The sequence below is a fragment of the Rissa tridactyla genome, chromosome 1 (assembly GCF_028500815.1).
Source record: "Rissa tridactyla isolate bRisTri1 chromosome 1, bRisTri1.patW.cur.20221130, whole genome shotgun sequence".
Classification (NCBI taxonomy): Eukaryota; Metazoa; Chordata; class Aves; order Charadriiformes; family Laridae; genus Rissa; species Rissa tridactyla.
The window spans coordinates 24318108-24345542 of record NC_071466.1 but is presented as its reverse complement, the minus strand read 5'-3'; the positions used below and the strand labels follow the sequence as shown (position 1 = coordinate 24345542).

Here is a 27435-nt window from a genome sequence, read left to right as displayed (position 1 = left end):
GGAGTGGGGAGCACCTTACGCCCTGATCCATGAGGATTTATACCCTAAAAACTGTAATCCCTGACTTGGCCCTTTTTGTCATGTCTTAGAGTGTTCATGGCTGGTTGGTAGAGCATATGTTACTGATCCATACACAGGTCAGCTTGATCACACAGTGTTGGCTCTCTTTGAATCCAGCTGCTAAGCTACAATAAAAGAAAGCTAAAAATACATCAAATATTTTCCTAATACTACACTGCCATGAAAGCAACTGGGTAGTCATAGAAAGTCATCACAGAGCTGCAAATGGGAGGAGCTGCCCCCTTTAAGCAGTCCCTCTAATTACACAGTGCATTCCAGTAGGAAATCTGAGGGTTTGCTCTTACTACGTGGTCTCATAGCAGAAGAGCCAGTGGGGGGAGGGAGGGTTCCTCTACGGTTTGGTAGGTTGTTGGCTTCAAAGAGATCTTGTTGCAATGCGTTCTTCAGGCTCTGCAGCAGGGATTTCCACTTTTAAACCTGTTCCCTCCTTGGCTTGGAACATCACCTTGTCCTTTCTTTCCTCCTGCCAAGAGTGATTAGCAGAGGGAAACATGAGGCACGCTGGGGATCTTGCTGGCCGGTGATGAGCTTGTTCTGGTTTTGGACACCCTGGAAGTGTTTGCAAGGTACAAGGATCCTGCTTATGTTCTCAGGCCCTCTCATCATGATGAATTTGCATCCATGCCCATTACTTGAGCCTCATCTCCATTTACTTCATGATACAGTTGACAGTTAATATGGCTGCCAAGATGGAAAGTTCCAGGATTTTTGTTAGTTGAGAATATTCCAATCAGTAGCCAAGAGGACTCTACTGGATACACTTATGCAGCTGAGTGCGCTGGATTTTCACACTGCTTTTTACTAAACACCTTTCACTGGAGTTAGAGATTTTGTTTCTCAGTTAAAATAAGTTTGAGGAAGAGGAGATGCATTGCATCCACAGAGAGGACGATCTCTGTTCTCTGCCAGCCTGACAGGTTGATGTTTACTGAGCCCCTAAAATGTCTCCTGCCTACTCCTTCTCTGTGAGATCTTAACCCAGTGCTAATATCCCTGATGTGCCCATCTTCTGAGCATCCCCACTTGCTTTCTGCTTAACCTTTCTGTGGAAGTGGTCCATTTGGTTGTTTGCAATCAAGATGATGGGGGAAATACAGGCAATAAAGCTGCTTTTGGAGTTGTAGATTTCCACCAAAGAATGTGATCGCTTTTGATACAGATTTATTCCTTTATGGTAAAACAAACTGTCCAATAAGCCTGTTGCCTTTGAATGAAAGTGTCACATCCAATGCTGTCGTCATCCAGTTAACCCTAAGATTGAAAAGATTGAAAAATCTGAGCAAAAAGTTTTCCAGAAGAAAGTATCAACTTTTTCTGTTTATAATACTGTTCATGGTTCTGGGCAGTCTCACGAAAGAAAAGTTAATTCAAAGGCTGCAAAGGGTTACTACTCAAATGCTTAGGGAAAGCAGAAGACACTAAGAATTTGCCTGGTACATTGCGAGAGAGCAAACGTGGCGGGGAAATACTACTTAAAATATAGTTCAAATATTATTAGTTCTACTTAAAATATATATCTGGAGATGGGGCACCAAATAAGGAAACGTGTTATTAATGCTAAAGGACAAAGGGATCTAAACAAGCCCTGTATAAACTTTCACTGCAGGGTACCTGAGAAGAGCTGCTTTCTAGGGTGAGGAAATTCTAGGACAGCTTTCCACTAATAGTAGCAGTAGGAGAGCAAGAGAGGAAAAAAAAAACAAACAAACAATAAATTGCTTTAGGAGGAGGATATTAGTAATTTCATGAGGTGACAAACTGACAGTAATTTCATATTGAAAAAAACCAGGAAATGTCTGCACTTGAAGCAGTGCACCAGGAGCCACTGTAGTCAGACCAGAGCACTTTGCAGCTCGTAGAGAAGGCTTTCTAAACATGTACTTGAAATGACACTTCGCTGCCAATGTGAGTTCAGTGAGCAGCAAGATAGGTTCCAGTTGGAAATTCCCCTTAATCTGTCATAAATTTTCAGTTATAGATAAGCCAATTTGGCATTTTAATGTTATGTTATCTTTGATATTCATTTTTAATGTTTTATCACTTCAGAAGAGTTGGCTTAGGGTTTTACACTCTTTCTGCTGCGCATTATATGCCCTAACAGTGCGATGACAAGAATGAGGTCTCCTGCATTTAGTAGACCCAAGACACATCTCTATAATAAATCCCACATGCGAATGACATGTATTTCCCTGGTAATTCCCTTTTTGCATCAAAGAATCCATCAAAGGATGCAAAATACTTGGGGATAGAATAAACAAAGAATACATATGTATGTTATATCCTATTGTTAAGCCTCTGCTTCAAAACTGGTGGTCAGCAAGATTCCCAGGAGATGGTAATCAAAGTTGTGCCAGCCAGTTGCCTTTTGGTAGGTATTGTTATCCTCTCTTTCCAAAGGAAGCTATCAGGAGCCATAATTGTTCTTAGGAGTTGGTTTGTTCATAGAACAGAATCTGATTATTACATTTTGAGTGATGCCTAGAATGCTATTTGGTAACTGTGCTGAAATATACCAAATCAGAAGAGCAATTCTTAGCAATCCTTTCACTTTAACCACTGCTGTAGTGCATAGCCAAGAAAAATGTAGGCTTTTTTCATCCTACAAATCTTTTCAAAATAATAAGAGGAAAACTAATTTCGTATAGCTGACTGAGGTTAGGAGCAGTACATACTTGATTAGTTCGGACCACACAAACTCTAGTCTGTCTTGGAGCTGTTTAATTACAGATTCTTTCAGCCTTGTACTTAAAATTATAGTAGAACTGGAAACCTTACAACTTAATGTGTTACTAAAATTCATCCAGCTTATGTTCTATTTCATTAGTCCTACATGCTGCTATGTTGCAGCTGGGTTTTTTTTTTTGGGTGTGGGTTGTTCTTGTTTTGGGGTTTTTTTGAACAGGAATTCATTTAAGGTGAATAACAAAAAGGGGAAATTGGGGACACCTGTGTCTTCCTCATGTTTGTAGTTGAGCTGTTGTGGAGTTCATTCTGCTAATTTTGGGAGATGTAGGTGGTGGGTGTCTAGTACGGTTACGCATATCTGTATGTTGTTTCTAAAGCCCGTCTTCAAGAACCATTTTTTTCAGAAAAGACCACTCTGTAAGGATCAAGAAACCTTTACTAGATAGCAACCACGTGTTTTCATTACTGGGGCTTGTGCAGAGTCCTCACTTAACCATACATATGTACGGTTTGGAAGAGCAGCTGTGGGTTCAACAGCTAATTGTAGGGTTAGAAGCCAGCACCGGTCTGGAAGTAGAGTAGATGTGTTATTCTGTTTAGTTCCACACCACGTGTGCCTTGCTACTAGTTTGTGTTTGTGCCTACATGCCTTGTGGCTGCCCGTGCCTGAGCCTTAGTGGTTTGTTCCATAGGAAGCTTCATTACTTAAACCATATAGACCGAGGAAGGAGGGTTATTACTCTTCTGGTGAGGACGTTTTTTTTTTTTAAGAGGGTTGGGTTAGAGGCTTGGGTTTTTTTTCCCCTTGGAGACAAGATTGGCCTGTGCAAGACTCATAACAGTCTGTTTATTTTTGTGCTGCTAGTCTGGCCTCACTTTTGGTTTTGGGAACCGCTGCACTTTCTAGATAGGTCAGATAGAGTGGGTAGTGATTGTGTACCTTGTGTGCTGCATCTTCTGCTGTAAAGCTCGACAGAAAACCTGTGTGGTCTTGGGGCTTTTTGTGTTTGCATTAGTTTAATTGCCTCTCTGACCCGTCTTCCTCTGTTGGCCTTTCAAGCTCTGTGGGCTCTTAGCCTCACTGATATCTCTCCACAGGATCTTTGTACCAGGAAGCATCCAGGCTTGCCAGGAACTCCCCCAGCCTTGCTGTCCAGTTATATCCAGCAGCTTCTCTAGCTTTTATACTGAACTTCTGGTTCTGCATTTTTAATAACCTGTAATTCGCTTCCTTCTGTTCCCTTAAGCTGTAGATGAAGAGTTTATTAGTTTTAGCTCTCTTCATAATACATCTGTTTCAGCATCTGACTGCTTTTTCATTTCTTTCAGAAGCATGGTATTTAGCTGCCCTCTGAGAAAGGGGAGTAATCTATAAATATCCTTCTAGACCAGTTCTTTTATGCAGCACTTCCAGTTATTTGATCGCCTGTGTTAATTTCTTTTATTGTTTCCTTTTATTTTTTCCCCCTCTAGGTTACTAAGATTACTTTTCCATACTGTAATTCTTCTATGTATCCTACACAGTGTTTTTTAATTTCAGTCTTTATCATGATAGTCAAAATAGAATGTATTTTCTGCCTTAACGGCATCCAAATTAACTTTAATCCTACGTTAGGAAATTTTTCAGTCTCGCTGTATCTGTTAGGTAAAATCCAAAGTGATGATCCAAGAATGAGAACAGCAAGAGATACCCCAGTTTGAACCAAATGCAGCCATGTGACTTTTCACTATTCTTTGATTTCACTGACTGTGTCTAAACGGGCTCTTGGGAGTGCTCTGCTGAGAACCCTGACTGTCCAGGTCAGGAACATGTTGAAATAAGCTATGACTCCATTCCAGCCCATGCACCAGCATTTCTTTTCCATGAAAACTAGAATGTCGGAAATGTCACCTGCACGTTCATGTCTTGTCCCTGTATGAACTTGGAAGATGGCGCAGACTCACCCTCAAACCTCATGGTACCCCTGCATCCGCATTCAGATGCACGCACTGATTCTCCCTTGGGTTTTTATTTGTAGACATCTGCCTATTTCTTTTCAGTCTGATGAAAAAGATCTACAAGTTCTTGTGATGCATTGAGTCAGAATGGGATAATGCTTTTAGCTGAAAATAGGGCTATTCTGTTTGGTATTTGTTTTTTCAGTTATAACTTTAAAATAAAAAGGTGGAAACATGTTTGTCTTTTAATTCCCATGCATCTGTGAAGTTGTTCTCTGAACGCTATGAGAATTAAGGTAGTCCTGGGGGCATAACGACATATATGTCATCAGTTGGAGAGACACTCTGGAGAAAGGCCTGTCAGAGGGGGAACTTGCTTCTGGACTGCTCAACTGCAAATATGGTGGAAAAGAGCCTAGGCAGTCTGGCCTCCTGAGGCAACGGTTTCTTGGTATTTCTCCTACTTCCAGGTACATGAAACATGCTGAACACATGATTGCTTAGTTGATCAGCTTCTACTGCTAGAATGTGCTAATTCACATCTTGTTCAAGCCTTTCCATGCAACACCTAGTAATTGTGTTGTAGACGGGCCTAACCAGGAAGCGTACCAGGGTCAAGCTGACATCTAAGCAAGTGCTGGAGTCTGCCCCAAGTAAGGAAAGGTTAAGAAAACCTGGATTCTGTCAGTGGGACTGAACTCAGGACTTGATATGTTTTCAACAGTAGAAGCTTTGCCAGGGATTGAGAGCAGTGATGTCTCTCTGAAGGAGGTAAAGCAGTGGTCTTCTGGACATACTGTATTGGCCTTGGAGAGCTCCAGGTTCGCTTCCCTTTTGTTCGCCAGTTCCTTTCAGTACATGAGCTCCCCTATGTTATGCTTTCCTGCATTTTCTTTAAGGAACGTTGCTATTGTAATGACATGATGATACTATCCTGCTGCCTTATGACCTGACAGCAAGTCTTCTCGTTTGCAGTTGGCGGTCAGTTGAGTGAATGGCACTGAGTCCTGTTACTAGATTATTTTGCTGGAGTTGATTGATGTCTGCTAATTATTTTAATGTCTCATTTCTTTTTTGCTTATTTTTCAGTGCTTTCTTTTCTGATGACCACTTATGCTTCTGATGACTAATTGGCTATCTGATGACCAATTATGATATTGTGTGTGTATATATACATTTAAGTATACCTTTATCTTTATTCTGCTGTTTTGAATTCTCTTTGCAGAGAATCATTTCTTTTGTAACCAGCTATTTTGTTTTGGTTCTCCAGACTTCTGAGTGTTGAATGTCTAGAACTTACAGTTTCAGACAATGTTAGTCCTGGACTATCACGCTTGAGCTCTTGGGTTAGTAAATGAAATGCAGATTTTTTTTTGCTGCTTGGTAAAATAGCTCAGATGTGGACTTTTCAGGCTTATAGGAAACGCCTTGTTCTTATGAGCATGCCCTGGAACTTGATTGCCAAGTAGCACACAGGGTCAAGTTTGATTGTGTAGTTTGCCGATTTGCATTTGGGCTTGATTTCCTGTCTTTAGAACTGTGCCCGGTAAAACATAGGATTTCTGGACTGGAAAATTAATGGAAGGCACCTAACTCCTGAAAATGTATAATCAATATATGCTGCTAGGATCATTCTCAGAAGCTTTGTTGGCATGATAATAGCTGTCTTAAACTGTAACTGTGTTAGTCAGGGCAATTGGATGTGGAAACACCCGGAATATGTCAAAATAGACATAGCAGCTGACAGTTTGCTATGAGACAGCGAAGAGATCACTCTTTGCTCAAGTGATGTGTGAATTGTGTGTTTTAATAAAAGTAGGCTTGAACTCCTGCACTAAGATACATGACCATATCAAAATTAAAAATACAACAGATGGCCCTTTCCTAATTACTTTAACAAATGCTTTTGCTAATGAAATGACAGTGGCAGTTTTAATCCCTTGAATTTAAGAATTTCTGGTTCAGTGCCAGAGGAGAATATAGTAGTAGCAAAAATAATTAAGCATTTCTGTAGCATGCTTTATCATTGTATCTGAAATAATTCAGAAGCAAGCAAATATCTTCATGATCTTTGTATCACAAATTCCATTCTGTGGACAAGGAAACAGAATTACAGATGGGGAGGAATGGGCAGGGTGAAGTGTCACTAGCAGCATGGCTTTTCAGTAAAGGTTGTGGAGGAGTTGACATATTGCAAGTAACTGTGTGTGTTGTGGCCTTTTTCAAATCAGCACAAAAGCCTAAACTTTATGCTGAAACTTTTCCCTGGCTACCTTTTGGAAGGTTTGGAGAAGGGCCACAAAATGCATGTTTATCAAAATTGGGGGGTTGGGGGAGGTGTGTCTGTAATGGGAATTGCAAAGAGAAACAGAAGTGATTTGGCTTTTGTTTTTCTGCTTAGGCTGTTGTTCCGCAGAGACGTGGGAACTGAATGCTGAACCTGACAAAAGCATAAGTCAAGGCGGGAGTGAGTGAGCTTCCTGTGCCAGAAATTAGCATAAAGTAGAAAGGCTAAATACAGGTTAGGAAAATCAAAACAATGTAACTACACACACGCTCTGCTGTCAGTAACATAGAAGAGGTTAAAGAAAGGCAAAGATCGTTATATGAGGAAGCATCACTGTCATGTTCAACCGGGGAAGAATTTGGCTCATTTTATTTAATGCCACATCACTCATTTAGAGCCCTAAAAATAGTGTTTATAATAAAATCCCTGACACAGCCACGGCTAGCATGATTCAGATGGCCCCTTTCCTTTTTTAATTTGTGAACAAAGCTCTTCCTTTGAAGAAAAGTATTTGTTTACAATTGTTTATCAGAGCAGGAAATGGATCAATTAGATGTAACTTTTAAAGTTAATTGACTGCCACTACTAAAACCACCTGACGTCGTGCTGGTGCCAGCAATGCCAGATGAGAAGTCTCATCATTGTTGCTGTGGGAAAGGCAAGGACATGATGCGAAATGTTATTCTTGGCACTCGAAAGATTAAAAATTTTAAATATTTATAGAGTCTTATCTAAACTACTGATTGGTTATTAGTGCCTTGAATTGAGGCAGGGATGTGTGAATCCCTAGAGCTTTATGACCATATCCCATCTGAATGAATCTGCACCATTAACAGGGAATTGGCATTCTAAATCTTCCTCTAGCTATATCTTCCTTTCCGCACTGCACTACCTTTATATTAATTTTTTTTTCTCTTAGATTGTTTCGTTAATGATCTAGAATGTAATAACAGCACAAGAAAAGTTTTCGATTCTTCCCTTTTTGAAGTATTTGGCTTCAGAGCTGTGTTTGAGTCTTCTTTTCTTCCCCCCCAGCCCCGCTTCCCCACTGCACAGGTTTATAATCCTTTTTGCCTGTGCAAAAGCAGAATGACTTCATTACCATGGTGGTACCTTGTTGCTGTACTGAGTTTAACGATCTCTTCTGCTTCAACAGTACTTCCCTGCTGATGTAAGGTTTTTTTGGAAGGGGAAAGGGGGAGGTTTAACATAAATATTCTGGATTATTTTTTTCCTGGCAAATTCCTGGTCTGTTTGGAGACCCGAGAAGCTATTGGATGCATTTGTTGGCATTGCAAACCCACATTTTTCCTGTCGGTTGCAGAATAGCTCCAGCTTTTGATGACTGTAATGAGGTCTTTGATAATGCTTCTGCTGCCTGTAGCAAGTGGGCTTATTGTGGGAGCCAGGAGCCCTTTCAAAAAGCCTCAAGTCCAGAGCTGAGAGAAAAACAGGAGAGCATAACCTATAAGTATCTCCTATCTCACCTCATCTTGAGCCTCGCAGGACCTCTTGAGTCTAGCCACACCAAATAGTTTCAACCTCACTTGTTATGTTTATCAGCTAGTTAAAAAAAAAAAAAAAAAATCTTTTCCTCTGATATGATTTCCATGTTGCTGTCAAGCCTATGGTAAAACAGTAAAAGAGAGTGAACAAACTTGGGGCGTACTTTAAGGGCAGAGCAGGTAAGAAAATTCTCCACGTCAGTTATCTTAAAAAGTCTCAAATTCAATAGGCTTGTGAGCCTAAGGCAAGCTTAATTAAACTTAAAGGAGAGCAAAAATAAGCATTTAAAATGCTGTTTTGGTTCTCATGAACCTGAGTAAGCCAAAATCTGGATTACTCAATTATGTATGGTTGTGGGATTTGTTTTGTGAGCATTTTTCTGCGCAGCCCAGATTCTCAGCATCCTTCTCTTCCTTTCTGTGTGTGTGGCTGCCTCTGAAGGAGGAGAGGAAGCAGGTTTTGATCTGGGGGCTCAGAATGTGCTGAGGTCACCCCCTTTTCATATCAGGCTGGCCCCAGACATGCTGGAAAGCGTGTTTGTAAGGAGGAGGTGATACAATGAACATTCTTTTGAATATTTACCCCAGACTGTATCTCTGCAGCTGTGCTCACTTCTGTGCTTTGGAAAAGGGAATGGTTCCGTGGGAGGGATTGTGAAGCCTCACTTTGCAGTAAAAGTTCAATAGGAAGGTGCAAGCTGGCCACAGCGTGTGGTTTTGTGGGCTGAAAACTTGTCACTTTTGAAGGAGCTGAATAGTAGAGCCTGCACTCTGGTTTTCCTCTGCTAAAATGTTCTCATGTCTGCGTTGAGTTACCTTTCTCTCTAACTTCTTGATTGAAATGCACATTGCTTTATCATCAGTTTAGTTTAATTTACTTGTCTGTTAAGCAAAATGAAAAGCTTTGAAGAACTCCTGTAAATGGATTTAAGTATCACTGAGACCAGCGGCTACCCTGCCTTGCTGTGAGAGGACTTAGTCAAATCCCAGCTGTTATGTCCATAGGTCCTTAGTTTCCTCCATCTGAGAGTGAGGGAGGAAGGAATAATGTGTAACTATACCACATGGTCACCATTTTGAGGTAACGGATTATGCACTAGAATGTCTGTTAGGTACTCATGCAGAAGACCCTATGCATGCTTGGTGGGTTAGAAGAAACAGATCAGATGCTTTTTATCAGCGTCTGTCTTTGGAAACCAGCATCCTTGATAATGGCTGGTGACTGTCCCAGAGAACTATCAACTCTGTTCGTCTCAAGTCAGGCTTTCCAGCAGGCTGGGTCTCACTGTCACCACCTGAAGGATGAACACAAGATTGTGAGACTACAGCATTTAATGTGACAGCAATGGAGGAGTAGGTTCTAGAAGGTAGAGGAAGCAGGGGGCATCTAGGAGAAGTAAAAGTAAGAAGGTGGGTAGGGCTCAGTGCAGTGTCAAGGGGATTGGGCCCCTCACTTGTTTTGTGTCCTCTCAGTCTTGCTCAACTGATTTAATGACAGAGGGGAAAAAATGGTTTCTCCCTGGTCCTCTCAGTATCTGCTTTACCTGCAGCCTCCAGCTGATATAATCAATGTAACGCGTGTTTGGTCCCAGTATAGGTATCTAACCTACTGTCTTGGCTGTGACAGTGCCCGGTGGCAGATGGTTAGGAAGACTACAAGAATAGAAGAGGTTATAATGGTGCTTCTGTGTTGTAGTCTCCCAGCTCTAAGTAGCTCAGGGATTTCAACACCCAGAAACAATACGTTTGTATTTATTAAACCTCAGTGGGTTTTTCTTACAGGAAGCAGCGTAATTTTAAGTTCAAGTTAAGCTTTTCAAATAACATAATTACTCTCTGGTCCACAACAACATGCAGGAATCCTACACTATTATATGTAAAAGCATCTTACCTCTAACTGGTTTTGAACCTGCCACTGGCTGTCTGATCTGGTGTCCCCAGTCCTTGCAGTGGAAGAAGAAAGGAGCAATTATTCTTTTTACCTGTTTTCTGTCATTCTTGTGTTTACAGGCCTTTATATAGTCTCTCTCTTCTCCATGTTCCTAAAAAGGAAAGTCATTACATGATCTTTAAAGTCCCTTCCAACGCTAACCTTTCTATGATTAGTCATTACTCATACTGAAGCCATGCCATACTCTGATTATTTTTGTTGCCATTCCTCTCAACCTTTTCTAATTCTCCGGTGTCCTTTTTGGAATGAAGGGTGCATGTAGATGAAGCACAGTTCTGTTTTTTCTTATAGCAGCAAAATGTTCAGGTTTCTTCTATCCCATTCCTAATAAGTCCTAACACTCATTGCTGGTGGAGCTCGCTTCACCTGCCCTTCGTCCAAAACTGCTGTGTGATGTAGGGAAAGCTGTCTTAATTGCTATGAATGTTGGTTTTCTTTACCTACAGTATGAGAAATAAAATTTCTTGCCTCACAGGCATGGTGTAGCGCTCAGCAGCATAGTTCTTGCTGGAGAGCCCTGGATAGAAAGAAGCTGGGAAATGCAAAATATTGCAAATATTTGATCTAGTTCTACTTGAACATCAGTGTGACCCGTGCTCCAAAGTCGCTTAACTGTTCTTGAAAAATACCACGATCATTAGTAAGTGGCCTGCAGTGTGATCGTTGATTAGATGTGTACATAGGGAGGCAGGGAAGGTCCCCACCATCGGCCTAGGTAAAACTCCAGAGTCCATAAAGAGGGAAAACAGTGGTTTAAATGAAAAGGCTGTTGGCAGGCTTTTTAAAAATGCCAGTAGTCTCTGATACTCAAAGATACTTGAAAGACTTCGGGGTTTGCTTTCCAATGTCACTGATACAGCTTTGGAAAATCTCTATACCTTTACTATTTTAATGTTAATTCTAAAATTGCTGGGTTTTGTTTCCTCTGCTTTATATGCTTTAAGCAGAATATCACCATCCACCTTTTTCACTAGCCATGCAGAAACTATTTTAGAACTGTTCATGATGATACGCTGCTGACGTGATTTTAAAGAGTAACTGTATAGGAGTGTTTCTTTTAAAACTATACACAGCGTGGCATTGTAGGATTTTTGCACATAGATGAAAATAAACCGGGTCAAAATAGGTCAAACTTCCTTCTTCCAGTGTGAAGAGCAACTATTTTAAGTGGAAGATGAGAAATGAAATAGTAACTGTTACCCTGAAATGAAAAATGGTGCTGTTTATGTATTTAATTGGTCAGGGCTTGTAATGGGGCTTTGAATTCTGCTGCTGTCGGATCTTGTACTGCTGCTGTCAATCATGGTTTTTCTCTTTCTTAAAAGACTCATGGTGAATTTATTTTGGATGGTTTCTTAACAGGTGTTTCCTCGACGTTACGAATGCTTTTAAATGAGAACCGTGCTCCGTGTCCGGAGTTCTCAGCTGAAATCACACGGCGGGCTGACACGGGTGCGGGTGTGTTTACTCATCTGCGGCCATGCTGACAGCAGGCGCTGGCGGGACCCGCCGCGGCCCAGCCGTGACGCAGAACAGATGTCGGGGATTAGGGGGGGAAGGATTCAGGGAGGCTTTCGGTCTGAGCGTTCGCGGAAGTAATTCATTGTGGAGACACAGACAGGGCCGGCTGGACCTGCGCTGGGGAGTCGGCTGAAATGGGTCTCAGCGGGTTTGAGCATCCGAATCAAAACCAAATGTTTTCCTGGTACCTTTTAATTAAAGGGGAAAGCATAAATCAATATAATAAAATAAAGTTAGTGCAGCAAATGGTATCGTACTTCTACAGCATTCCTCCCAACAAAAAAGCTGGGAATAGAAGTCTATTAAAAATAGTGCTACCTTGCGTGCTGCAGACGGAAAGGCCACCTGGTCTGCATTGCTGGGAAGGGCTGTGGAGGCAGGAGGCACCCTGGGACTGGGTGTCCAGGAGAGCCACTTCACCTTGGACTAGCACTCGTGGTCGTTTTATCATTTTAGCAATGTTTTATGATTAAGGGAATATCTCCTTTGGGACTGCCTGTCTTCAGCCTGGTAGGCGCGTCTCTGGCTCTTGAGTTTTGAACGTCGTGTGCTCAGAAATCACCCATCTAGGGAAAAATAGGGGTGGCACAAGGCAAACAAGACTGAGCAGTGGAGAAGATCTGTCGTGGCATGAGGTGTGCCCTACAGACATCAAATACTGCACCATGTACCCGTGAGGCTTGTCAGGCATCTCTGTGGGTCAGGAAGCTAACTTTTGGCTGCATTTCAGTTTTTTATAGATTTGGAGCAGCCATCTGTAGCTGTGATTTGTGATGCGAAAAAGAGACTTTATGTAAATCATTACTATCGTCTATTGCGCTGCTGTTATAAGGATTTTGGTAAAGGGTGAAAGGAAGAAGGGAGAGACAGGATGCATCTCCAGGTTTTGGCAAGAGGGTGTGGTGGGAGTGATTGCAGATGTACCTCACACACAATAACACAAGGCACAAAGATGTGGTTTTATCAAGAGGTTGTATGTGCTCAAGCAATGAAATAAATTCCTCTGGGAATGAAAATGAAAGAAAGCACCAAGGTTTTATGGGGGAAAAGTACCCATTTGTGGTAAGACTCCATTGATCGGAGTTGAACTGCAGTCATGCTGAAATAACCCAAAGTCTTTAAGGGGCCTCAAGGGAGGCAATACGATGGTAAAGAAAACTTTGGGCTAACTGCATTCAGAATATGCTTTAAGAACATAACCATTGAGTATAATAGCTGAGTGAAGACAAAATCCCAAGTGAATATGTCGTGACTGAGCTAGTAGCTACTCTTTCTAGAAAATATAACGTGGGTAAGCAATGACTGTTACCTGATTCAAGTCAACCATTGCTATAACAGATTGAAAACAGACGAAGATCTATAAAATTGAGTTTAGAGGACATAGTTTTGCAGAATGCAGAGCCCCCCTCTATGGAAGTGATGTATTTTCAGCTGTTATTGACTTTGGTAAGAATTCAACCTGCTTGTTGATTTATAGGCCTAGACCCCAGTTTGAAAAACTTGACAAGATCTTCTCTGAGTCTTGCAGTGACTAGATCTGATTCAAGCTATATGGTTTGGCAGGGAGGTTGGACTAGACGATCTCCGAAGGTCCCTTCCAACTCCTAGCATTCTGTGATTTTTGTTATCAGCCGTTTTATGGAATTCTTGAGCTATTAAGGATATCTCCACGATGTAAGACACAGGGAATAGTGTTATCCCAGTAAACTTAATGTCAAACCATATCAGGAAATAAGCTTATAAACAAAATATCAAAACCCACAGTGCTTTCCATTTGTGGTTCCCAATGCTGTAGCTCACGGCAAGCAGCAAACCATGCGCAGAGTCATGGTACTTTCTGAGAAGCTGCCTGCATGTACAGAGGTCTGCACGTCCCATCTAAATCGGTAGATCAGGGCTCTGGAGAACAGCAGTCTTGCACAAAGTCAACTTGTTTGGCAAATGTAAGGACAACATGGAGAATCTAATTTGAACTAATATAAATGAAAGTTTTGCCAAGGCCATTCCAGATCTTTGTATGTGCTGTAAAACTTGAGTTTTGGTCAGCAGCTTCAATCAGTAGAGAAAATTGTTTAGATAGTTCAGGCGAGTGGATAGATACCTAATTATACTTACCTGAAATATTTAATAGTGTAGCTTAGTTATTGTGGTTTGTGTTTTCTTTTTTAATCCGCCCTCTTAAGTCAATCTATAAAAGTCCAAAAATGTTTGGCACAAAGATACTCAGTGACAAAACAAATAGAAAAGGAATAAATGCAGATTACTTTTTTTTTAAGAAAAAAATAGTAAAACAATCATGGGAAGTGTTATTTGATACTAATAAAAAAAAAGCTCTTTTTCAATATACTACTTAAATGGTTGTTTAAAAAATTATTTTCAAAACACTCCAGTGAGGTTGACCATATTTTGTGTGTTTTCTCTGAGGTTAGGAGACATGCCCAAATTCATACCATGAAACCGTGGTATAAGGTGGAGTAAGACCAGGATGCCTGAAAGTGATCTTTCTGCTCTTGATGGAGCACCTTTTTACTCAGGGATGCTACTTTGCGAATACTGGGGTGCAGGGAGTATCTTGAAACAAATGTGTTTTGTGTGAGGAAGTGCTGTTGCAGTAGCACAGTTGGAAAACTTCTACACACAAAGCCAGGAAATTTGAAGGTTCTGACTCTCTTTGTAGGTATAACTTGGCAGGTGGTACAAATATCTTATATCTTCACTGGCAAGGAATGGCTTCTGCTAAACGTAATTACTCCCTTGGAGTTTTAAATTCAAAGGTAGGTTCTGTAAAATTTAATTTTTTTCCCCTGCAGCTTTCATGATAAAGGCACAGTTATTAACTGAGGGCAGCTACTATACAAGAGTGGTTACTATTAAAACCTGCACAGAAAAAGTTATAGGCACCAAACAAGAGTGGTTACATGCTGAACGTGACTTCAAAAGGAGAAACATAATGTAAAGAATAAATTTCCTTTTATATGCAGAGTAGATGTTTATACTAAAGTGCATGAAACAGTGAACAAGACAAACTGTATCATTGTCAGGTCTATCAAAGTTACTGATTCAGATTTAATTTCTTCCTTCTATTTGTGCCTGTGTTGGTTTAATTTGAGGGGGAAGGAAAGAAAAACTGCGAAGATTGTAAATAAAATGTCTGTAGGAGTGACTTTGCTTTCATACTGGGAAGCACAATTTCATACAGATTTTACCTGGGCTGAGTGAAGTTACAGCACCACGGCAGGTCACCACCCATCAGCAAGGAGCTAGCTATGGGCCTATTCTCCCACATCCTCAAGTGTGAGTTCATCTTAAATGGCAATAAAAGAAGATTATATTATGTTGCACAACCGTCTAATTGGAGACATCTCAGAAAATTCAAACTATCATATGATTCAGAATAGTATCAAGCCTGACTCAAGTGAGGAAAAATAAATCTGGGATGCCATGAAGAGTGTCCTCTGCCATCAGGTTTTTTCAAGGTGTTCCTGGTCCACAAGAATGCGTGTAAAGGAAGGAATGACTTCTATTCAGTAATTCTAATTTGTGTTGGGGGAGCTCAGACTAGCACAGAATGATATTTTTAGATTGTTTTAACTGGTAAGAATAATTAGCACCTGGTGCTGTTTAGCTAAAGACTTACTGAGGTATTTCATCCACTGTAAGGAGAAGGTTCTCTGGTTAATGAGATCTGTTCTCTCTAATAAAATTTCGGGAATCCACTTATATCTGTTTACATGGAGCATGATTTTACTACTAATTTTTAACCAATAATCTTCTCCAAATGACTTTGAAGAAACATTAATTTACATTTTTTTGTTGAGCTTAATGTAACCAGTAATGAAAAAGTAATGATAGGCTGTATGAAATTGCATCAGAGTTTACACCGCCAGTGAACCATAAAATCAAATTAAACCACCATCTGATTATGTTCTTAATTCTCTGCTATCAGACTAATAATGGAGAGTAAAATGGGCAGGCTCCTTGTTTAGTTGGAGATTAAGTGAGATATAGTAATTTTTTTCTCAGGCAAGGCTGCGTATGTAGAATATGTTTTTAGTTAACACAAAAGACAGCTTATTAACACCCTTTGGGACACATTTGGCCAATAATATATTCATTGATGTATCAAATATTAATTTCTGTAAATTAAATTCTGTAAATAGAATAAAAATAAGTTGCTAACTTGCTATATTCCTCCATTAAGGAAAAATAGTTCCTAACAAGAAAATGAAAGGGAGCAGAATATCTGAGGACTTCACTGTGCTCCTGTGCTGTTATAGCTCTAACTAGTTTCTCAAAAATCATGGCAGTATATGTAAGCTGTGTTGGTTTTGTGCGTTTTTTCCCCTTGAAGATACTAATTTTGGGGTTTGTAGCTTTGTATTGCCAATTCCTGTAATTTTCTGATCATGAAAGTACTTCAAGCAGGTTATTTGTCTTCTTTGAGTTGCCATTATATTTTTCTGGGTTTTCTGTACTTTAGTTTGTATTTTCATGCTTTCTTTTAACCATCATAACTAGTAACTTCTTTAATGAAAAGCTTCTTGCCGAAGACATATAGCTCAAAATATCTTGGGCTTTACTAGGAATGCTGAGTATACGCCTTTGTGATACTGTGGTGGCATTCTTCTTTTTGCCCAAAGTACTACTCCTGTCATCCCTCCCTACGTTTATATCCAGTTATTACATTAAAATTACCAATAAGCTTGATAACTATGTCATGGAAGCTAGACGGTGGATAGATTTCTTACTCCAGACTTCCATGTGGTTTTAAGTATGACTGGCAAAACTGAGGAAAAGGGGTGAAATATCGGAGTGAGGTATCTGATTATTTTTTTTCTTTCCTCCTTTTGCTGCTCTCAAGGGGATATAGCTGTATGAGTGGAGACTGGGAGAGGGAGGAAGTAAGTTTGAGACTGGACCAATGTGTCATTGTGTTAAATCCAGCCAGCCAGTGAGGTCATTGTTTTCATCTGAGTCATTTTAGAATGAAAGCGCTTACATTATGGAAAACATTGCACATCTTTATTTCAGACATGGAAATATCCAGCCAACCTTTCAGTGGTAGAGCTCCGTTGATTTCATTTGAGGTACTCCTGACTCCCAGTGGTGTAAGCAGGAGGGGAAATAAAATTCTTCTGCTTCATTATTTAACACTTTGCCACTAACCCAAAAGGATTATTTTTTAGGCGCATTTCCAGCCAAGATGTTTGTTGAAGAGGGAGCTGGTAAATCTGTTGATCACACCTGTCAGCCCTGAATCTAGTAAATCTGTCCAGCCTGGAGCTGGCTACAGTTATATTGGGGGAAAAAGTTCTTAAGCACCGACTCATGTTGAGGCTAGATTATGTTCCAACATGCCCAGGGAAAATCCTTGAGACTGCGTTCTTGGGTATTGATTATATTTCATACGCGGACTCCACTAGGCTCAGTCTCTGTGTAGTATGATTTAACTGAGGGACTTGGGCAGTCTGCCCAGCTCTGCAATTGATTTGTGTGACCATGAGCAAACCCTGTCATCTCTCTGGACTTGGGTTTTAATATATTTGGTCTTTAAGGTAGGTCTGATATTTGTAGCACTTTAAGGATCTTGTATTATATAGTAATTATAGCAGAACTTGTGTATTTTGTACAATATAACAGCATGGGGTGGAGATACTGATCATTCCACATAAGCATAGAAACAGTAGGAGGTTTTGACTGAATCTAACAAATGCTGTTTTATTGTTTAAAGTGGGAGAAAGCCACTGATAGTTGATGCCTTCTGAATAGTTTATGAAAAATAGATTGTTATATGATGCAGTATCTTCCAGTTGTTGCATGGCATGTGCTTACAGTGTTAGTATATGGCAAGTCCTCTGTCTCCTTAAGATCTAGTCAGCCACTTCGATAAGGATTTAATATATTTGCCCTTTCAAGTTTCAACTTCCAGATCTTTTGAAACAAGAAAAGTACTCAGTGCTGGCACTAAAACATACAATCTTAAGAGGACTCAGAACACGCAGAGGGTGCACGGTGCAGTTCTCTAAAGGAAAACAGGGCTGAGTAATGGTCTGCAAACTGTATAAATGCATCAGATATTTGCAGTTTGCACTGTGGTGGTGTTCATAATCTGTAATAGTTACTTCATGCTTGGAATCTCTTCCTATTCCTACTGAATTTAGGCTTCAAATTTACTCATAGAAAGCATGCAGCAAAGATGTCTAAGCTGTAAAATCACTAAAAGTGCAACAATTTCAAGATTGGAGTAGAGCATGTTTAACTTTCTACTGAAAATGTTTCCTGTACCTTTAAAGCAGTTCTGAATCAGCCCTTTTGCTGCAGCGCAAATGAAAGGCAACCTTTCCCAGGAATATAGGAGCATCCAGAGTAAAGCAGGAGCATTTTTGTGGTGTGTCCCAATGTTAATGCCTGAGCTTCTCGTGGCATTTATCCATACTCCATGCCATCAGGTGAGGCGGTGGGACTTCAAGATAGAGTGAGATTGTTTGCCCAAGCTAGCAGCGCCCTGTCATTGGTGGGGAAAATGGCTGAGACTGGAACCCTAGTAGTGGCATCTCAGGCTTTGAAGAAGACTGTCCTTGTCGACTGAATAATAAATATGCTTCCAAGTGTGTTACCTAATATGGGATGGGAGCAGAGTGACCAACTGGGATTCCCCTGCCCCAGCTTTAGCCCTTCTCAAGTGGTGTACGCAGACCAAGCCACTGGTCTAGAACCGGAGGAGAGGTACTGGCAGAGATGTCAGTGCACCTCAGTTGAGTACCTTAAGGTGGGATTAACTGTCTGTTGGTGATGGACTGCTTTCTGCTTTGGTTACTGGGGCAATGCAGATGGACCAGCAGGGCCAAGGGTCTTAAGAGTTGCACCTGCAGCTCCAGCCACATGTCTGTTGTCAGCTGGATCCTTCAGTGTCACAGGTGTCTAGATCAATAGTATCTCAGTGATGGCAGTGAACACTTGTGCTGTCATCGTATGTGAATCTCTCACAATAATCGTGTGGCCATCCTCTCCCTGTCTCCTCCTTTCCCAAGTGCTGCCAAAGGCAGTGCCATGCTATCATCCACGTTTGCCTAGTGAAGACAAAAGTAACCTGACTGCGATCACTTGACTGCAGGTTGGACTTGGATCTCTAGTGTATGAAGCTGGAATTTGAATTAATATGAAACCATAATTGGGCAGCTTATTGGGTCCTTATCCATGCCTTGTGGAGAGTGCTCTGATCAGGATCCAGGTACACTTCCAGTAGTAATTTTTGTCACACTGTAAATACAGAGCCAGCTGTTCTCATTGTGATCTTATGCTTCTGCTGTCTATTTTTTATCAGAGTTAGGTTGCACAGGTATATGAGGAAATGAAGTAATAAAAAGCTTTAATTTTTCAAAATATGAATTTAAATTTTGTCTCACTTTTCTTGAATGATCTGAGGTGATTGAGGCCCTTGTTTGGTTTGTCTGAATCATTTATTGGTCCCCAGTTGTTGTCTAACCATGCTGTGATAAGAATACCAAAACAGCCTGGACATCTGTCTTCCTACCCCTGAGCACTTCTGGCCTTGTTGTTCTCCTTGGAAGTTGTTGAAAATAGTGGCACCACCTATTGGTTGAACAGTAAAACTATGAATGATGCTTATTTGCATACTAATAAGGAATAGTAAAATGGAGAAAAGAGTTTGAAATTAATTCCATATTGCAATTTAAGATTTTTTTTTTTAAAACGATCTATTTCCCGTTTGATATTCTTGTCTAGAACATGTCCTTGATTTAAAAGAAACAAAACCCCAACAAATAAAAGTCCCCAAACACAACCAAAAAACCCTTAACCTAGGCTTTCTAAAATAATAGTACAGAACAGATCTTCCTAGTCATTCTGACTAGGCAATACTATTGCATTTTTTGCTGCTTTTAAAAGAAAAAAGAAAGCACCCACCGTTACCAAACCAGTTTACAAGAGATTAAAGGTATTGGAATCTAAATTGTTTGCTCCTCAGTTGAAATAACTGGAGCTAAGCTTTTTTTTTCCTTGTTCCCATTCTTTCATTTTAACAAATGTTATCACTTCTCTGAAACGAGCTTGTTTTACTGTGGCAGCCTCATCAGTGCTCGGAAGACAGTCTACTGATGGCAACAGTTTAAGCTGCAGTGTCTTCAGCAGGAGGACCTGCATTAGTCTTGAGTGTTTTGGGGGTGCCGTGTGATGAATGGTTTCTGGTAGTTGGCGTTGGATGTGCTAATCACTAATGTTTACATCAGTAGATAGAAAAAAATGACTTAGTTGCATATTGTGGGGTCTGTGTGATGACAGAGCTGGTCAAATTTTGAATTTGTTTGAAAAACAAACTATTTATTCTCCTCCCTGTGACCTAAAAAAGAAAAAAAAAATGGTAGTGGTTCCTGTTTAGTAGCTCTGTTTTTCTTATGTGGGGGAGGTAACTTATAGCTGAAGCATGTTACTCATTGGGAATGGGTATGGAAATGCCATGTTTTGCTGAAGGTGTGTTACAGCACTGTCTCCACTGCTGTCATGAATAGATGAAGAACTGGAATGGAGCACAGCAACAGCTGTGAAGCCTGAGGAATGCTTTGTTGCGATATATGGGTGCTCTTACTATAGCTTCTGTTTGTAACCCCAGCCCTCTATCCCACAAGTTGTAGAATATCCTAAAAATACTGTCTGTGGATGTCCCCAGAACATGTTAGGTGGTTTCCAGTGAATCCTCTGCTGAAGAGTTCCCATTCTGTGAGCAGATGGTGTAACCCTGCCGGAGAGGAGGCAGAATTTAGAGGCAGAGCTGTGCGTACAAGACAAACAAGTCCACTGTCCTGCAGCATAGCACTCATATAACTCCAAAAGGAAACTAGAGATTAGCAGGGAAGAAGCCTTCCAGATGAGCTCAGGAATGGAGTAAAATGTTGGAGAGGGTTGGGTGGAAAAAGGCTTGCTGGTAGTAAAGTGAGTATCTGACAGGGTTCAGATGTGATGAATAGTTTTACTGTTATGGTGCAGTTTTTGGACAGAATAATACTTGAGTAAAACGTATAATTGCAGGCAAAAAGTATTTGGCTTGACAATTTTTTGTTGTCGAGCTTAACACGTGAGATGTCCAAATTCATAGCCATTGAGGGAGATGTCAACATTTATAACAACAATAACATTTAAACTTCTGCTGAACACATATTCAGATTTTTCTGCACTTTGATAGTGTGTTGAATTGCTTTTGGCTAGAAAAGCAAAAAGTAGAACGTAAAATATTTGAACCAAAAATAGCACAAAATGCATATAGATTACTATGGCCCTTTTTAGCCTTTAGTAGCACAGGCGATGGAAGGGTGGTCAGTGGAAACGCCAGTGTGATTATACTGCTAGCACTTGCAGGGTCACAGCCAAAGTAAAGCAAAGCGCAAGGATAAATCCCATTATGTTTTGGCACTGTATTATTACAGTTCACTCTTTGGCTAACAATAAAGTTAAGATTTCCCTCTTATTCCTGCACATCCTTTTCCTTAAATAAGCATAGATCAAAACTGCCCGTATGCTTTTGGCATTCTCATGCTAAAGTAAGCATGAGGGCTCACAAATAACTGTGAGCTGATTCTGGGGCTGGAATGTGTTTGCTTACTGTCTGTGTGGGTGGCAAAGTGTCCGTAAATGTTTTAGCACAGTCTAGCTCGCTCTTGGTTTCAGTACAAGATTTACCACTCACCTGTCAGTCCAGCAGCGTCATGGAGGATTTAACGTTCAAAAGTGAAAAACGCTTTTGGAAGTACTCGCTACTTGGCAATCCAACAGCAAGTTGCTGTTAAACATGACTGGATTGGGAGGTGAACAACTTTAAGCAGAGATCCACACCAGGAGAAGATGCTGGGTGCTACTGGTGGATGTTCTGGCAGTGCAATGTGATGGCTTTTCTCAGTTTTAAAGCTTTGCTGTAGTGAGTGGTGGAAGTTCCTTCTGTTGTGATAAACCACCTTTGTCTTACAAAGGGTATAATTACAAATATTTTTCTTCTCACAATGTATTTCAAAGGCTACTAGACATTTTGTTTGGTTCCATGTTCTGTAGCTGAACTTTGTCTGTAAAATGCCCTGACACTTCAGCATTGCAGGCTGCTGCTCTCTTGGGTGCTGCAGCTGTGAGGCACAGCTGAGACAGCCAAGCCTGTGTTACACTGGTGAGACAGCTGCTTTAATTCAGTGTCCATGGGTATAGACCTCCCTGCCTTTGGCGACATGGTACACGGACAACAGTAGATACGTGTGTGTGTGTATGGTATGTGGCATACAAAATATTGAGAAGTAAAGCTTTTGGGAAAGGGATGAGTCAGTGTCCATAACTGGCAAGAGAGCAAAATGTGGCTGGCCACTGGAAATGCTGTTGACACTTTCAGCCCCTGTTTTAGCTGTGCTGCATGCGAGTCATTAGAGGAAAAAAACCCACCTTTTCTGTTTCTAATGTACTAGATAACTTCAATGATTCTTACAGGAACTGTGTGTATGTGCATGCAGGAGATGGTGAGGTCGTCTTAAGTCTTCCGTGTAGCAAACCCCTGGGCCTTACTTACCATTAATTTATCTTTAAGAGTCTAATGATTTAAAATAGCATTTCTGTAAATAGTGCTATATTTCAACTTTGTCCCATAAGCGTATGTGTATGCTGGGACTTGCACAGTTTCCAGATATCTTCCTTCTCAAATCCTACCAAGCTTTCTCTTCAAGCATTGCAACAATGAGAAAAACGTAAATATAAACTTTGAGCTCTTTTGTTTGTAAAAAAAGCCATTTGCAGGACAGGAGTGAATCTTTCCCACTCTGGGTTTCAGGCAGCAGTAGTTTGGACAGGAAGTGCTGTACTTAAGTGGAATATGGCTGAAACATTTTAGTGAGAAATGTATTTTTTTTTCTTGTCAGTTTGATGCTGCTCAGAGATCTAGACCGGTGCGTAGAAAGAGTAAGCAAAGGGCACAAAAGATAGTCAAAAGTGCAAGCTAAATATACTTTGCACTTCTCCACGAGTGAAAAATGTGTCTGTCAGGATCCATAAATGAATATCAGTGGAGGATTTGGTCAAAACACTTGATTTCTTGAAAATTTCTAACGAATTTAAGATCATGAAGAGTGATCACAATGAGAAATGGCATTGCTGTCTGTTAATTATAGGCCTATGTTCTGTTAAGTGTTGATGAGACTTAGCACCACCACTGAATTTCAACATCACCCAGATCCATGGATGCAGTACCTGTTTGATGCCATCATTCTACCTTTTCCTTGTAAACAACCACTTGACAGGTAATGGCTTGAAAATACTCATGATTTATTTGTTTCTTTTCTTTGCAGGCTGGAATGGTGTTAAGATGTGGATACTTCTGGTTTGGCTTGTTTCTCGTGCCCACTGCGTGCCTTGTTAAAGACGTGGCATGGACAGCGTAAGTACTGAACCAGTCCTCAATGTTATAGAAATTATTCTGTATGCACATATTGTCTAGTCTGGTATTGTTCTGTAAAGAACTATGAAGCCTTTCAGTGAATGCAAAATGGTGATACTCTTTTGGAAGAGCAAAGGGAAATAGGAGTCATTTCTCACCTGCCAATCCAACCAGCAACGTGAGAGAATGGTTAGTCCTGAATCTGAAGGAGGCAGCCTTGCCTGAGTAATGAAGGTATGTCATCTTATGATTATTTGTGTTGTATACCCTTTAGTTAAAGGCAGATTTCAATCAGACATCAGAGATTTCCTATTCTTAAAAAGGAGCAAATAATTTGTTCATTTTGACTAAGGTGTGGTAGAAAGTAAAAATGCAGCACTATAATCCATACCAGAAAGCTCCCAGTTCTTTGTCATCTGCTTTTTAGGTCCTCTTTCAACAGGGGGTCTTCCAAGACTTAACTGAGAGAAGAGCAATATTCTGCACTCTGAAGCTGAAGTAAGGTCTTAATGATTCCTTCCCTGCCCAGAGAGGAGGAACAACCCTTGTGAAATACAAGCCTCTGCAATCCCCCTCTCTTAAAACTCTGTGGATTCAAAGCATTGCAGAAAGGCAAGCGATTTCAAGAGCTTTGATTTAAAGGGACTGTCATGGTTTAACCCCAGTTGGCAACTAGCACCATGCAACCACCTGCTCACTTCTCCCCCTCCTCCCCAGAAGGGCAGGGAGAAGAGTGAGAAAGTGTGTGGGGAGAAACACCAACCAAACCTCGTGGATTTAGATAAAGGCAGTTTAATAGAACACTAATGGAAAAGGACAATAACAATAATAATAGTAAAACAATATACAAAAGAAACTACTACAACACAAGTCACTCTCACCACCCGGTGATGGATTGCCCAGCCCCACCTAAGCAGTGATGGAGGATCCCTGCCGTCTGGCGAACCCCCGTTTATATACTGAGCATGACGCTATGGCATGGAATATTCCATTGGCCAGCTTGTTCTGTCTATGCTCCCTCTCAGCTTCTATGGGAAGCTGAAAAAGTCTAGACTAATGTAAAACATCACCTGGCAACAACTAAAACAGTATATACTGTTAGTATCATTCTCACCAAACCCAAAACGCAACAGCTACTAGAAAGAAAATTATCCCAGCTGAGACCAGGACAGAGAAGCAACTTACCTTCTCTACCACTGCAATTTGAAATGCAGAAGTATTGTTTTCATTTAGAATTGCTGGTGTTTTGTGCACCTTGCTTTTTAGTGTATTCAGCACCAACGCTTTCATCCTTTCCCTTAGAAAGCTGTGTTACAACCAAGAAGGTTTTGTTACATGGATATATAATACCTCGTGCAAGGAGTACCCAGGGCATTCCAGCTCTGGGGCGAAAAGTCAGATCCTAGCTGGAGTGAAGAGAGAATATAGGTTAGCTTGTCTCTTGTCACAAAGACTCGAAATGAAAGCATTGTAACACGTTTCTCCAGGAATGAGCTGTCAATCAGCCAAGGAAGATTCTTTGAATCATAGAATCATTTAGGTGGGAAAAGACCTTTAAGATCGAGTCCAACTGTAAACCTAACACTGCCAAGTCCACCAGTCTTCTTTACAGAGAAATGCAGAAAATGGTGGAAAAAGCAGAAAGCTTCCCAAACACAGGCGCATTTCAAACACTGTCTTAAATGTATAAATCAGGCCACATGCATGCTGAAAATCTTTTTTAGTTCCTATGGGGTTGATAGCACAGCTAAGTTAAACCGGTAGTAGGCAATTCTACCAATCAGTAAGTACTTCTTAAATGTTTTCCTGTGTTCTTCTTCCTCAGCTTAATTTTCACAATTTCACTGCTGAAATTAAAACTAGGTATCATAATGTAAAATTTCTGTTCGGGCCAAACTATGATTTAATAGTCTAGCACACTAGAGGGGTTTTGTTACACTCATTAAAGTTCTCCAATTGAAAATTATTTTAAAATTCTAAAGCTGAGGCCAGAATCTTTAAATTTAGATACTTAGCCATGTCTATGACCTGCTTTTAAAAGCTCTGGAAAAAAAAAAAATCATAGAACTCATTTTAGCGTAACAGGCCCTGCTCCTGTGTCAGGTATTATTTAAAATTGCCTGCTTAGGAGTCAGTGGGACTACTTTTGTGATTAAAGCTGAAGAGGAGCTGAAATGTTTTGCAGCATCAAGGATCAAATAGACATTTGGGAGTCCAAGATTAAGCTTTAGTTTTCGAAATGTTTTTATGATAGTTGAAAGTCCCAATGTTGTCGTCTGTTCTTATCAGGCCTTGGCCTAAATGACTCTAGAATTGTAAAACAGGCCAGACCAAGGGAGGCTCATCCTCAGCTATTACTCATTTAAAACTCTGTTACTGACTCAGCCTGTTCCTTAATCTTTCTTAGAGAAATCTCAGCAACATAATCCTTTCAGTATTTCAGACCAAGAATGTACAGAGATTGTGAAGCTCTCGAGACAAATGTGTATGATTGATATACTGGATATTTTCCCAACAGACTTTAAACAGAAGGCTCCTATCAACATTAAGCAAAAAATCTGTTCTCCAAGCAGGACTACCTTTTTTTTTTTTTTTTAAACCATCACTGAAAAATTAACACCATTAACATTTTAACTAGGATAAATGAAATGACATAGCTATCAGCACTGCCATATGGAAGGAGTAAAGGTCTGTTTCCTTTCCAAGAGGCTTGCCATTCAAAACTTGAGCCCAAGGCCTCTGGAAATCAGCCGGCAGATTTCCACAGCAGTGGTTACACCACACTGCTGTCTGTAATTCAGCAGAATTTGGTTTTGGCCATAAAATTCCAGCAGCTCTGACTTCTAATGGTCATGGAATGTATCCCTTTCAGTTTCTTTTCAACATGAAGCATATGTCCACAGAAAGAGCATCCATGTGACCCAAAAGGTACATGCTTAATTTCAGTAAAAAATACTGCCAGTAAACCATAAATTCGGTACAGAGTTTTTGTCTGGAAGAAGGTTAAAAGGGATAGGAAAGTGTGTTTCAAACCCATACAAGTCTTTGTTTCTAAACTGCTGTGCTGCATCCGCTATCAGAACTTGTAATGCTGGAAGCAAGAGCTAGTTTTACACGTTCCCTTTGTTACACAGGCTACGGTTGTCAACACACCTCTTATCTCCCATGTTCCCTGCAGCTCCAGGCTTTTTTATTTACTTTTTTTTTTCTTTTTAAGTAAATCAAGGAAATGTGGAAAACTCTTTAAAAAGAAAAGGAAGCTTATTATTAATACTTGGCTGCAATACCACATTGTTAACTTTGATCCACTACCCTGAATTCAGTGGCTTAGTTTGGATTTGGTTTTTGCCCTGTAAAAGGCCCGGTTGTGCTACCATTGAAATGAAGAGAGCTTTATAAGGTGTGAGTGCTTCCTCACAGTTGGCACGTGTCACTTGAATACATGTCACTGGTGCTAGGAGGTCTCAAAATAGCTAAGCCACAAAGCTATGTGGGAATCATAAAAAACACAGAGTGCTTTCCAGCAAAATTAGGCAAGAGGGCAAGAATTTATTAATAATTTTTGTCTCAATACTTACAGTGAAAAATTTCCTGAGCTGTCCAATAATTACCAGAATCTTCATGTACCTTTTTTTTTTGCCATGGGCAGAGAAGCGTGTTGCACTAGCCAGCTCCACAGTGCAAATAAGAGAGGAGGTATGAGGAGCTCTTCCCATCCTTGCACATGCTTGCAGTCCCTGGAGCACAAGACTCCTAAAACAGTGTTGAGGATAATGAGCCAGAGTAGAGGTGGCGTCATGTTTGAGAAAAGTTTATGAATGGAACCAAGCTTCTCTCTGGCAGATTCTGGCCTCCGGAACCCCCTAAATATTCTCCCAGGGCAGGGAGGTGAAGCTGTGCACTTCCCTGGCTTGGAAGGGGAAGAGCCACCTAAAATATAAGATAAGCCTTTATTGTAAGGTTACCAAAGATAAGCCTTTACCTGTTCTTATGGTCCATGATCTTAATATCCCAGTGTGTGAGGAAAAGATGAGTTTGTCTTTTTGTA

At 40.5% G+C, this 27435-nt stretch overlaps 1 protein-coding gene across 1 annotated transcript in view; it reads left to right on the top strand.

The window, feature by feature from the left end:
* The window catches only part of ATP8A2 (ATPase phospholipid transporting 8A2), a 309064-nt gene that overhangs the window by 249162 nt on the left and 32467 nt on the right, over positions 1-27435 (top strand). The window contains exon 34 of the mRNA XM_054188764.1: positions 23299-23387. Within this exon, the coding sequence (XP_054044739.1) occupies positions 23299-23387 (89 nt within the window). The remainder of the gene's footprint in view (positions 1-23298; positions 23388-27435) is intronic.